At 57.0% G+C, this 12,147-nt stretch overlaps 3 protein-coding genes across 8 annotated transcripts in view; 1 reads left to right on the top strand and 2 right to left on the bottom strand.

The window, feature by feature from the left end:
* Window positions 1–1,132, bottom strand: part of Wdr46 (WD repeat domain 46) — an 8,336-nt gene extending 7,204 nt beyond the window's left edge. Inside the window, exons 1-5 of the mRNA XM_008840179.3 lie at window positions 946–1,132; window positions 677–865; window positions 517–597; window positions 306–418; window positions 120–207 (exon numbers count right to left, since the gene is read on the bottom strand). Of these exons, the coding sequence (XP_008838401.2) occupies window positions 120–207; window positions 306–418; window positions 517–597; window positions 677–865; window positions 946–1,101 (627 nt within the window). The 5' untranslated portion in view covers window positions 1,102–1,132. The remainder of the gene's footprint in view (window positions 1–119; window positions 208–305; window positions 419–516; window positions 598–676; window positions 866–945) is intronic.
* Window positions 1,133–1,566: 434 nt separating this feature from the next.
* Window positions 1,567–2,783, top strand: Pfdn6 (prefoldin subunit 6). The gene is made up of 4 exons (XM_008840177.3): window positions 1,567–1,706; window positions 1,912–1,982; window positions 2,061–2,185; window positions 2,575–2,783. Exons 1-4 carry the CDS (start codon window positions 1,643–1,645, stop codon window positions 2,702–2,704), a joined length of 390 nt encoding a protein of 129 aa, XP_008838399.1. The 5' UTR covers window positions 1,567–1,642; the 3' UTR covers window positions 2,705–2,783.
* A 1,732-nt stretch (window positions 2,784–4,515) lies between these two features.
* On the bottom strand, window positions 4,516–12,023 carry Rgl2 (ral guanine nucleotide dissociation stimulator like 2). Of its 6 annotated transcripts, none has more exons than XM_008840174.2 (18): window positions 11,672–12,023; window positions 10,964–11,160; window positions 9,642–9,725; window positions 9,251–9,429; window positions 9,045–9,095; window positions 8,662–8,959; window positions 8,145–8,396; window positions 7,930–8,033; window positions 7,765–7,849; window positions 7,616–7,684; window positions 7,411–7,485; window positions 6,743–6,775; window positions 6,496–6,617; window positions 6,308–6,403; window positions 6,121–6,232; window positions 5,742–6,038; window positions 5,255–5,369; window positions 4,516–5,171 (listed from the first exon to the last, which is right to left on the bottom strand). In XM_008840174.2, the coding sequence occupies exons 2-18, from the start codon at window positions 11,117–11,119 to the stop codon at window positions 4,960–4,962; spliced, it is 2,340 nt and encodes a 779-aa protein (XP_008838396.1). In that variant the 5' UTR covers window positions 11,120–11,160; window positions 11,672–12,023; the 3' UTR covers window positions 4,516–4,959. The 6 variants fall into 6 exon arrangements, 5 of the variants coding, with proteins under 5 accessions (XP_008838396.1, XP_008838395.1, XP_008838397.1 ...); XM_008840173.2 differs by lacking the exon at window positions 11,672–12,023 and adding an exon at window positions 11,380–11,640; XM_008840175.3 differs by lacking the exon at window positions 11,672–12,023 and adding an exon at window positions 9,821–10,068 and having other exon boundaries at window positions 10,964–11,087.
* Between the last annotated feature and the right edge of the window lie 124 nt (window positions 12,024–12,147).

Here is a 12,147-nt window from a genome sequence, read left to right as displayed (position 1 = left end):
GGGGGGGGGAGTGAAAAAAAGCCAATCAAAGAATGACTAAAATGACCCCCTCTGCTAGTCCCCGTTCCTCTCTTGTCCCGCACCAGCAACCCCTCGGCCCCTCCTCTCCTCAAGCTCACCTTGGCAGCACTTGCGATGTCCACAGCCTCCACGATGTCGGTTTGTAGTATCTTTGCTGTGTCTTCCCCATCTTCTCCTTCCAGAAACCTGAAAGGCCCCAATTAGGACTACAGTGAAGCTTCCCACCATAGGAGAAAAAGTCCCATAGAGATGGGGTGCGGCAGGCCCAGATCTGGTCCACGCACCCGGGCTCCTCGGCCAGCAGCAGCTCCGAACGTGCAGCTCTGGCGCTCGCCTCTTCCTCCTGCGCTTCCGCGGCCTCAAGTTTGCTTCGGGTTTTCCTCTTTGCACGCGGGAGCTAGCGCAGGGTCACAAGGGTGGGAAGACACGGGGGTCACGTGGGTCACAGCAGCCCTCCCGGCCCCCAGACCTTCCCACCCGCCAGCTGGTCCTCACCTTCTCGGATCTGTCAATGCGACAGAATTTCCGGGCAGCATCCACCCGGGCGGGCGCGGGGCCTGGGAATGGGTCCTGGGCCTGGCAAGGAACAGGGAGAGGCCGTAAGCAGGCTGAGCTCGTCGGCCGGGGCCGGGACCCTCTCGAGTCCCAGGCTCACCCCAGACAAGGTCTGCTCCGGCTTCCTCCGTTGCGCGGCCTTCCGGCCCCCGGGCTTCCGCTGGTTCCGCGGCTTGGGGCCGTTCGCGCTTTTCCGCCTCGTGGGGCCGGGCTCCAGGGTCCTGGTCTTCTTCCGAGGCGGCCCCGCGGCTGGCGAGGTGGCCTCCTCCTCCCAGTACCGCCGCGGTTTCTAGGGGCAGAGGAGAAGCCTAGCACTCGCCACCCTAACCGGGCCAAGCCCGGCCTACGACTCCCACCCAGGCCTCTAACCTTTCTCATGGCTGGAAGCCTGCCCTTCTTCGGCGGGACACTCCCACCGGGCTTGGGGGCCGTCTCCATCACAGCCACCCAACGCTCCACGTGCAGATCTCCTTTCAGCCTACTCACGGACCTCTTGGAAACTTCCGGAAGTCCTCCGGCCTTCATCCAATCAGCGCCCTATCGGGTCTGAAGCCTCTGCCGCCATCTTGCGTGAGGTCACGTCTCTTTGTGCGGCCGGGCAGTGTCGCCAGAGGTGCAGCCCAGGACCTCGAGACGAATAAAAGCCGAGTCGAGGCCCAGGATCCCGGTAGCAAATCGTACTGTTTTTTCTATGCTAACGTCTTTAACTTGCTAAAACCTCTCGAGTCGCGTCTTCGGAACGCGTCTCACGATCAGAACTCCATTTCCCGGCGTGCCTCAGAAGGAAGCGTCGGGTGCCGTTCTTTCCCAGCATTCGTGGTTTATTTCCGGGTTCGTTAATACAGAGGGAAGAACGTGAGCAGGTTAAGGTTTGGGGTCTCGTTTCGATCTCCGTTCCCTAAGGAGGGGAGAGTGGATATTCTGGACGAGGATCGCCGCGGGGCCCCCAAAGAGCTGCCCATCGAAAGCACCGTCATTTCGGGAGGGCCAGAGGAAGGGGAGCTCAGGTGCCTGCCGGAGCTTGAGACCCGGCGCCCCCCACTCCCGGTAGGCTTCCACCCTCGCCATGGCCGAACTGATCCAAAAGAAGCTGCAAGGCGAAGTGGAGAAATACCAACAGCTGCAGAAAGGTAAGGGCGCGGAGCTGATGGGACCTCGTCCCATCCGCCCGCCACCCAGAGCCATACCATGCTAAGGTCCCTGCCCCATCCGGGCCCCCGCCTCGGTATGCTTTCCTACCTGCTGACCACCACCTCCTCACCACCGTTCTATGGGGGACTCTGCGGTCCACTTGGTGTTTCTAATAATGGCTGTCTTTCACCCTTCCCGACCCAGACTTGAGTAAATCCATGTCAGGGAGGCAGAAGCTTGAGGCGCAACTAACAGAAAACAATATCGTCAAAGAGGTGAGGGACTGGGACTTTGGAAGCAAGGAGGGATTCGAACTGGGTACGGTTGTCTCAAATGTTCCATCCCCTCTTCAGGAACTGGCCTTGCTGGATGGATCCAACGTGGTCTTCAAACTTCTGGGTCCCGTGCTCGTCAAACAGGAGCTGGGGGAGGCTCGAGCCACAGTGGGGAAGAGGCTAGACTACATCACAGCTGAGATGTAAGTCCACCACCCTGGGCTGTGAGAAGTGTTGAACCTGTACAGGGTAGCTCTCCACAGTAGACCCATCTGTCCATTTTCCGAGTCCTTTTTATAAAAAATTACATTTATTTATTTGTTTGAGTGTGTATGTGGTGGGGGGCGTTGGGAGAGAGGCTTGTGCCATGGCACTCATGTGGAAGTCAAGAGGGACAGCCTTCAGGAATCTGTTCCACTTTGAGTCCCAGGGATCCAACTGCAGTAGGCAGGCTTGGAGGCAAGCACTCTGCTCACTGAGCCATCTCACTGGCCCTTTGTCCTCTCTATTCCTTAGATCTCAGGTTTCCCCAATCTCCTTTTGCCCCTCAGTAATAAGCCCCACTAATTCTCTCTTCTGTTCGTCTCATCAGTAAACGATATGAATCCCAGCTTCGGGACCTTGAGAAGCAGTCAGAGCAACAGAGGGAAACCCTGGCTCAGCTGCAGCAGGAGTTCCAGCGGGCCCAGGCAGCAAAGGCAGGGGCTCCTGGGAAGGCCTGACCCCATGGGGGTGGGGGGTGAGGCAGCTCTAGGGTCTATACTATAGTAGTTAATAAAATGTAAAAAAAGAAAAACCCAAGGTTGTTTCCTGCCCAGCCCTTACTTCAGAATTGTTTGTTTTTCTTGCCCTGGCTCCTTTCTTCTGTACCACCCACATCCCTTAAAGCCCACGTTCTTTTAACTGGAATCTCTTCAGAGTGTTTTGATGTTTTGTCTGTTCTCCATTGTTGAGGACTGAATTGGGGTCTTCCCCATGTGCCTTCCTGAAACTAAAGTTCAAAATACTTCAAACCTGTTTGCTGCCTATACATAAAACTCTTTGGCTTTCTCTATGTTGCTTGGCATGACCCTTTAAAAAACATGACTAGCCTGGCATGGTAGCCCACGCCTTTAATCCCAGAACTCTGGAGGCAGAGGCACTTGGATCTCTGTGAGTTTGAGGTCAGCCTGGTCTACATAGTTCCAGAACAACTAGGACTAGAGAGACCCTGTCTCCAAAAAAGAAAGAAAGAAACATGAGTAAGGGGCTGGAGAGACAGCTCATCAGTTGAGAGCACTAGCTGCTCTTACAGAGGACCCAGGTTTCTGTTCCCAGCACCCATATGGTGACTAACTCTCCATAACTGCAGTTCCAGGGGATCTGACGCTCTTCTGGCCTCCATAGGTAATTGCACACACATTATACACTTATGTGCAACAAAACACTCATAAATTTAAAAATTAAAAAAACATGATTAAAAAAAAACATGAGGGAGCTGGATAGATTGCTCAGTGATCAAGAGCACTGGGCTGTTCTTGCAGAGGACCCAAGTTCGAGTCCCAGCACCCACATGGCAGCTACCATCATAGTTCCAGTTCTAGGGGATCTGACACCCTCTTCTGACCTCCATGAGTATTGCACAACAGGGGTGTATCCACCCACGTGCAGGTAATATACACATAAAAATAAAATATTAACATGAGTGTGGCATTTGCAGAACAGCATATTGTTGAGAATGTCAGTTTAAGTACTTGGTTCTGAGCTGGGCATGGTGGCTCACACCTTTAATCTCAGCACTTAGGAGGCAGAGGCAGGGGATCTCCATGAGTTCAAGGTGGGCCTGGTCTACAGTGAGTTCCAGGACAGCTGGAGTTACAGGGAGACCCTGTCTCAATAAAAAAACAAAAAAGATGAGATGTGATGACTCACTATAACTTTCCAAATAGTCCTGAAACCTTAGTTTTTCTTAGCCTCTTGTCTTCCTAGAATTTGAATATAGATGTAACAGATTTGTTTTTTGTTTGTTTTGTTTGAGACAGGGTCTAACTATGTACTGACCCTGGCTGACCTGGAACTCACTGTGTAGATCAGGCTGGCCTCTTAACTCTCTGAGCTACACCTGCCTCTGCTGGGACTGAAGGCATGTGTCACCATGCCCAGCCTAATTCAACTGGAAATCCTTTCCAAATTTGTATGTGTGGTCCACAAAGTTGTTTATTTCTTTGCCTAACATTGTTTCTCACAAGTTTGCCTCCAGAACAGTTCTTCAGAGTGATTGCTACTGTGACTTAGGGGCTTATGACAAGTGAGAAAAATTAATAAAGGGGCAGGAGTGAAGGGGTCACTGGGGAGAAACAAAATGTTCTGGTGAAACTTTAACTGCTACCTTGCTCTCAGCTCCAGGGATAGAGCCTAGGGCCTCGTGCACCCTAGGTAAGTGCCCACCACCAAGCTGCAGCCCAGCTGTCATGGTAGTAAGAAACACTGCCCCTTCTACATCCAACCCACCCTCCCTTCTCAGCCAGTTTCTACACACCAAGGATGGGCAGAATTCAGGTAGTGTTTTGGTTTATTACCTTAGTGTTGTCACAGTGACAAGAGCCCCCAGAGTGGGAAAAGAAACTCCCCATAGAACCTTCTTGCCAGTCCCCTCTGCCCTGGGGCTCTGAGCCTCTGGGCCTTTCCTCCCAACCCCCTTTCCAGGCCCTTCCTTGGCCCTTCCCAGGCTAGGATGTGGCAGGAACTGGTACTTGTTTCCAGCTAACAAGCACTGACTGCCACGCTTCCACCCTGGGTGGAAGCATATCCAACTTGGTTCTATTATCACCAGCTTGGGGCGGGGGGCCGCTGGCTTTCTCTGTGGTTCAGTAAACAAATGGCACCCCACTGCCCCAGGGTGGCTGGCCACCTCAGGATTTCTGTCCCAATGTAATGTAATGGCTGCCTACACCTGGTGTGAACGCCATGATTTCTGTAAACCAACAGGACTTTGTCCTCAGAACAGTGCCCTGGCAATCTTCCTCCCTGTGGCCTTGATCCTGGGAAAGGAACCCCCACCCCCCTCACTTGGGGGAGTTCCTGAGGCAGAAGCACCGCTATGGGAGCCGGGTGTGGTGGCAGAGGGCCTTCTCCGCTGCCGAAGGAGGAAATCGTGGGACGCACCATCCATGGCGTAGAAGACGTTAGCCGAGGGTGGAATGGTCAGCTCTACGGGGTTTAGAGATGGGTATCAGGCACTCAGTCCCCCACGTGTCAGATGCAGGGCCACTCCCTAGAGTCTGGCCTCTCACCTCGCTCCCCAGGCAGCAGCTGAACCAGCTCAAACTCTGAAGCCACTGCAAAATCTCGATTGTTTTTCTTAAGAACACGACTAATGACACTTGGGGCCTTGTCCTGGCTTGTCACCTGGCAGAAGAGACTGACAGCAATGAGTCCACCATAATGACCTGTTCCATATGTCCAACCAGAAAAGGTTACCCGTGCCCAACGCTTTAAAATGAACAGGAAACACTACAGTGGCTCCCAGTACCCCATAAGTCAGCCCATAGAGTGCCCAGTGAAACGGCTGCTTCCCTATGGGAACACTATTCCAAAAGTTATGAAGCCCCCCCAAACTCAAGGTGCAGCTGCTGGTGCAGAGAGGCTATAAACATCAAACAACTGCTCAGTCAGACCTAAACTATAATCAAGTTCTTTTGGCTGCCCAAACCTAACACAACACTCCTGTCCTGTAAGGCAAGGTGCCCCACCCCCAAACCAGGTCCTAGGGCCCCTCACCAAGATGCTCTTGTAGACACTGCCATCTTCCCCCAGCTCCATCTGGACTCGGATGATTCGGCAATCAGAGGACCCTGGTCCAGGTCCTCCTCCCCCATATCCAGTAGCCCTGGAGACCCCCTCTCCTGTGCCTCCTCCACTCAATGGGGAGCCGCAGGAGGCTGAGCGGCGGTGACCTCGAGAAGGCCTTGGGGAGGAGGCTGGTGGGGAGAGGTGGCTGGGGTCAGCAGGACTGTGCAGAGAGGGGCTGCTTTCCAAGGCAGAGTCCAGAGATGAGACAGATGGCCACTTCATGTGCTAGGGGCAAACACAGGTGTGGTCATGGAGGCAGAGAGGCAAAGAGAATGGCTGGGTCATGTGCAGTCGAGAGCAGGCTCACCTGGGCCAGCCGCGTCAGCAGAGGAGCAGGGGTTCCAGGCACCTCCTCTCCCCCAACACTGGGCCGGTCCCAGGACACAAGAGGGGTGGGGCCCCCAACAGAGCTCAGAACCCTGGAGAGGCAGGAAATTAAAAGGGAGGGTGGCAAGTCCCCACGAAACCCACCTCCCAACCAGTGACTCGCTCACTCTGTCCACTGCGAGATGACTAGTGTTGGCCGAAGTGTCCTTGGGGCAGGAGAGTCACTGGTACCAGGTGGCTCCACTTCACAAGACACATGGTGACTGGGTAGGAGAGCAACAGGCAGAGGTCAAGACATGCCAACAACACCCACACCGACCAGATTCCTAGAACCCAACTTCACCTAGCCAGGTACCTCTGAGCTTCGGTCAGCGGCCGGAGGCCCTGGAGCCATTGCTGGATATCAGAGTCTGGCCGGATGTCATAGCCACGACATTCATCCTGCAGCCGCAGCAGCTCAGAAAGGACAGCAAACTCCTGGGAAAGAGCCCTCAAATGCAGAAGCCAAAACTTGCCCCCCCCCACCCTGAACGACTTTGCCCCCTTCTTCCCCTTCCTGAGGCGTGGACAGGGATGCCCCAGATGCAGCCCTGCATCCTCACCTTCCTCCGCTTGTCAAAATTAATGTAGCCATTCTGAAAGGACAGTGGAGAGGAGTCAAAGTCCTAAGCCCGCCTGGGGCACCAGAAATAACAGCCCCTCTTCTAAACACACCATCGCAGCCGACTGAGACCATCCCAGACCTGGGGCTGCCATCCCGCTTCCTCCCACTCACATCTCTCAGGCCATCTCAGTAGAAAACATCTCTATAAATGAAGAAATGGGGCTCACAGAGGACATGAACTTACTGGAGGCCTCAGGACTTGTTTTGTTGTATGCAGTACTGGGGTGGAACCCTGGGCCTTGTGTGCATTGGGGAGGCACTCACCACTGAGCTATATACCCCAGCCCCTCAGTATCTGCATAGTTAACCAACCATATATGTCAATATTTCAGACGAGGTCTAGGCACTTGACAAATAAGGATCCATTTATTCCTCACAGGCTGAGGTACACTGTCAGACCTACATTGACAGTCCACGGAGGCACAAAAAGATTGTACCTGCTGGCCATGGTAACAGAATCTGGCCCCAGAAACTTCATCCAGCTGTTTCTGCCTTGTGGCATCTTTTTGAAAGGGTTCTACCTGACCCTGAGATGCACTTGTTAAGCCATCACAGCACAACCACACACACACACACACACACACACACACACAAACACACACTGACCTCCAGCTCATCCTTAGAGGCGGCATCCAGCATCACAAGGTCCTTCAGGAAGGTTCCAAGGTACGGAACCACACCCTGTGGGCAGAGACCAAGATCAGACCCCTGTTAGGCATGTGAGACCCTCTAGCCCTTCACACTTTCCCTCCACGATTGTCTTCATTCTCCACAGGTAAGCCTCCCCTTCCCAGCCCCACTGGTCACTCACCCCACCCCTGGTGCCAGACCTTGGGGGCTTCTTGGAGTGAGGCTCCACGGGGGGCTGCAGCTTCACTTCCTGGTGGTGATAACACAAGGTGATGGGGAAGGCAGGGAGCAGGCACTGGGAAGGGGAGGGAAACCAGGGACTGACCTCACCTGCATGAGCAGCTCTCGGCTCTGGGAATAATTATCCTCCTCTGAGAAAATGTGGCACAGGCTGGAAAAGACTCTGAGGCTGTCCCTGGGGAGGGAGAACAGTGGCCTTGAGCACACACCTGGCTCAGCTCCCCACCCCAGGCCTCAGCAGTGCCGTCTTCCCACCTGGCTGCTTCCCCCCAGGCTGCCCGGAGCCTGTGGATGGGACTGGACTGCAGGGCCGACACAACAGCATAGACTGAAGAGAAGTTCCGGAGCAGACGGCACTCCTATGGGGGTCAAGAATGATGTCAGGGCTGAAGGAGCCCTCTCCATCATGGTCTCAGAGGATGATGTTGGCTGGGGACCTCCAGGTCCCCAGAGGCAAAGTTCTCCCTCACCTCTGCCACTCGGATCCACTTTTCCAGGAGCCGGGCCCTCTGTGGGGGTCGTAGTGGCCGTACGGTCACCTCCCCTGGCCCCTCTCCGACTGAGGTGGCCCCCAGGACAGAGCTGACCACCGCCCCTGCCACCTTGTTGAACTGTATGACAGTAGCTCGGACAGACGGACAGAGGTGAGAATGTCCGGGCCGGTCTCTGTGACCCCACAGGCCTCCCAAGCACTGAGAGGGGACCAGATTGAGAAACAGCTCCTGCAGGACAGAGGTCAGAGGTTAAAGTTCATAGTCAAGTGGTGAGAGTTTCCAGTATCAGGGATCTGAGGACTTGAGGTGGCCGGGGGACCAGCAGGGCACAACGCTTGAAGGGTAACAGCTAAGGGCAGGAAGGACTGGTCAGAACAGTTGTTAGAAGAGGCTAGGAACTGGACCAGGAGGGGTGGAAGCAAGAAAAGGATCTGGAGTTAAGGCGAGGTTAGTAAGGGGTCAGGGGGCATGGGGTCAAAGGTCAGGGTCTCACCGCATCTAGCAAGGTCAGCTGTTCGGCCAAGTGGTCAGCGAGGAACACCAGGACATCCGTGGGGTCAGCAGGGGAATCGCCAGGGAGGGCCAGGGGCTTGGGAAGGTCAGGGGCCTGGGGGTCCACCTGGGCCCGGAGGTTGCGGATGAGGTCAGCGCTGCCCCCCCCAACACCCTCCCGTGCTGCATACCCTGTCCGAAGCAAGAAGCTCTCAAGCCGGTCAAGCTGACCCTTGACCTCAGAGCCAAAATCCTCAGGGTGAGAGGTCAGCCAGGTTGACAGTACAGAGATGGCTACCCTGGGAGAAGGGGAACCAGCCACTGGTCAGAGGTCAGGCTGCAGCTTGGGCAGAAGGGACCAAGGTTGAGGTGGGGGGCACTCACCCTGTGGTCCTCTCTAGCTCACCAGGAGGATTTGATTCCAGAGCTTCCAGCCTGAGGACAGGGAAGAGGATCTATCTACCTGTATACCTGTGCATCTTTTCCAGCCCCCGTCCCCAGGGGGTACGGCACTGAATGCTTCGGAGGCACAGTGCAACTTTCAGGAAGTCCAGGAGCCTCTACAACCCTTAGTCTTTTCTGACCCTGACCTGTCAGCCACAAGTCCAAGCAGCACAGGTGTGGAGGTGAAGGCCCGGTGGGTGGCCAGCAAGGCTGGAGTGAAGGTCATGTCAGTCCCTGATGTCCCAGCATCCAGCAGGTGTCTGACCAGAGCCTCCAGTGTGCCAGCTCGGAGCCGTCGGGAGGAACGAGGGGGAGGCATGGGGGCCTGGAAGACAAGAAGGGTGGGTCAGGGACTTCCTTGGCCCTGCTGCAAGGTATCTGGGATAATCGCATTTTGCCAAGGTTCAGAGGACAAAGCACTCAGCCTAAGTCACACAGCACAGAGTCCTGGACTCAACCCTGTGCTCTGGCCAAAAAATCAGAAAAAGAACTGGGAGGTGTGGGGTCAGAGGTTAGAAGTCAAAGCCATGATCTCACCAAAGGATCAAGAGGCTGATACTGACGACTTGTGACAGTAAAGGTGGCACCATCCTCCTCCTCATCCCAGACAGACACAGGAGCCTGGAGGAGCAATGAAGGGAAGTCAGTTCCACCGCACCACCTACTGTCCCCAGCCATCTCACCCCAGGCCCTGCTGCACCTCCTGTACCGCTCACCTGTGATGGCAGGGGACAGTACCAGCGAGTACGAGGGGTACGGGGTGCTGGTGACCCCAGGTCTCCCACGTTGGGGCCCAGACAGCCCCCCCCAGCCCCCTCAGAGCTCGGTGGAGACGAGGGGGTTTCGACTGAATGCAAGACCCCTTCTTGAGACTCCCGAGTCCCCTTTCCCCTAGAGCTGAGCCCAACACGGAAGAAACGCGGGGTGCAAAGGGCAGGAACGGGAAACCAGAGGAGGCACAAAGCTAAAAGGAGAGACCTTGAGAGGCTGAAACTTCAGGCAGTCACATGCCCCTCCCTCCCCATCAGAACCCGAGAAGCCCAAAGTTAGTCCTTCCCTTCGGCTCCCTGCCCCCCAACTCCCCCAGAGCGGCTTCAGTGTATCTCAGCCCTAGGGACCCCCAGAAGCTGGCTGCTCCAATCCCAGTTACAGGAAGGAGAAGGGGAAGTGGGGATGATGGCGGGGGGGTGGGGGTGGGGGGGGTGGAAATAGACTCAAAGAGTCACGTGGCCCTAGCCCCTCCCCCAACCATCCCGAAAAACCAGCCTTACCAGTCACCCTAACTTTACCCGAAGTCTGGACCCAGGAGTCCTGAGCCTCTGGGCCCTGAATGTAACTTCTGGCCCCTCCTGAGGTCCCAAATCCTGCCCCTGGCCACTACCATTGACCACAGTTCACCTAGCCTGGGAACATCCCTCCAGGTGGCAAAACCTTGGTTTGCTGCCATCTATCCAGCACCAGGGGGTGGGGGTGGAGGATGACGAAATCTGAGGGCTCCCTCCCCAATCCCAGAGTCAAAGGAGCTGGTTACTGTGGAAACAAACCCCTCCCCGTCAAACAAAAACAAGGAGGGAGACAGGGACCCAGAAACGACTGCCCAGAGGCAGGCAGTGTGAGAGATGCAGAGAAGGCCCTAGTTCGCAGACATCGCCAGCTAACCGGCGGTTGCAGGCAGGAACTGGGCAGGTTCCTGAGGGCTGGTCCTGAGTCACCCCTAGGACGCCAGGACCGCGCAGCTGGGGAACCCCGCAGCTGGGGGGCAGGCAAACACCCTGCGACAGGCGCAGATGTGGGGCAGGAAGAGACGAAGGGAGCCTTGGAAACATGGGTGCCCCTGTCTCCCACCACCCAAGTCTCACCTCTTCTTCTTCCTCCTCCTCTTCCTCTTGCCCCCCGCCCACGGCCCGGCCACCTGGGTCCCCACCCTCTTCGGGGTCTCGGCTCCGGAAGCTGCTCAGCACGACTCCCCCGGGGGGGCTCGTGTCCAAAAGCAGCCGCAGGGGCCGCGGGAGCATGGCCGGGTGAAGGAATCAGCGGGGTCGGGCCATGGGGGCGCCTGGGGAGAGACGGGTGGGTGGGGGGTGGACAGTCAGGCATGGGGTGCGGGGCGTGGGGGAGCCGGGCAGGGAGGGGACGCGGGTAGGGGGGTGTCCTGCAGGAAGGCTGGGGGAAGGGCGACACGAGGCTGAGAAATCGGGGCCCTGGGTCCAAGTTAGGAGGGAGGGGGGGTCACGAGTACGGATTGGGCAGGGTCACCCGGTGCTCTGGCTCTGACCTGCTCGGGAGGGGGCAGCGCGTGGGTCCCGGGCCGCTGTTCCTGTCGGTCTCTGGCCCCCGACCGAGTCCCCTCCCTGGCTTTTCCGCACACCACCCCCCCAGCACCCCGCCGGGCTCCCGGGCCCTCCCGCCCTTTCCGCTCCCCCCCGCGTCCGCCCGCTTCGAGAGCGGGAGCCAGAAAGGGAAGGAAGTGAGGACAGGAGCCAGGGCCGTGGACTCGAGGAACGCTGGACGCCGGGGACTGGGGCCCAGGGGCCGGGTCACCCCTCCACTGCCCCCTGCGACCCTACCGGCGGCTTCTGAAGCCCCAGTCGCCTAGCACTGAGTGGAGAACCGAAACCCTGGCTCCCAGCTCTGGGGGAAGACGAGCAGAATCGAAGTCCTTTCCCCCTACGAAAACCGGGCTGCGACTTCCGCAGAAAGCGCTTTACTCGGGGCGGGACCCCGTTACTGCAGCCTGCGGGCCACACTGCCCACGCCAGCGCGTGAGTGTGGTGCCACATGTCCGCTCCGGGTTTTCTGAGCAGCCCTCGCATCCGCCCTGTCTCTGCGAGGAGGGACCGGAAGCCGCCGAGTCCTGTTCCAAATTGGCGCCGGGGAGGCTTCCGGCCCTCGCGGTTCCGTTACGGGCGTCTCCGGTACCTCTGTGCGCCCTGTTGCGCTCTGCTCCCTGGGTGTTAAGGTGTCTCCGGGGCATCTGGGAGGACTAGGAGGTTCGCAGTGCTTGGGAAGAGGGCAGAATGACAGACCAGGTTAGACCAGGTTG

The sequence above is a fragment of the Nannospalax galili genome, unplaced genomic scaffold, assembly GCF_000622305.1.
Source record: "Nannospalax galili isolate Female #2095 unplaced genomic scaffold, S.galili_v1.0 scaffold538, whole genome shotgun sequence".
Lineage (NCBI taxonomy): Eukaryota > Metazoa > Chordata > Mammalia > Rodentia > Spalacidae > Nannospalax > Nannospalax galili.
This window is presented reverse-complemented; position numbering and strand designations above follow the sequence as displayed.

Bases quoted from the DNA above. Each gene is read 5' to 3' on its own strand.
- Pfdn6 (XM_008840177.3), top strand. From the start codon at position 1,643: ATGGCCGAACTGATCCAAAAGAAGCTGCAAGGCGAAGTGGAGAAATAC. The intron at 1,707-1,911 runs GTAAGGGCGCGG...TTCCCGACCCAG, and splicing joins ATACCAACAGCTGCAGAAAG to ACTTGAGTAAATCCATGTCA. The intron at 1,983-2,060 runs GTGAGGGACTGG...TCCCCTCTTCAG, and splicing joins AAAACAATATCGTCAAAGAG to GAACTGGCCTTGCTGGATGG.
- Rgl2 (XM_008840174.2), bottom strand. From the start codon at position 11,119: ATGCTCCCGCGGCCCCTGCGGCTGCTTTTGGACACGAGCCCCCCCGGG. The intron at 8,034-8,144 runs GTGAGGGAGAAC...TGACCCCCATAG, and splicing joins AGTGGATCCGAGTGGCAGAG to GAGTGCCGTCTGCTCCGGAA. The intron at 5,172-5,254 runs GTGAGAGGCCAG...TAAACCCCGTAG, and splicing joins GCTGCTGCCTGGGGAGCGAG to AGCTGACCATTCCACCCTCG.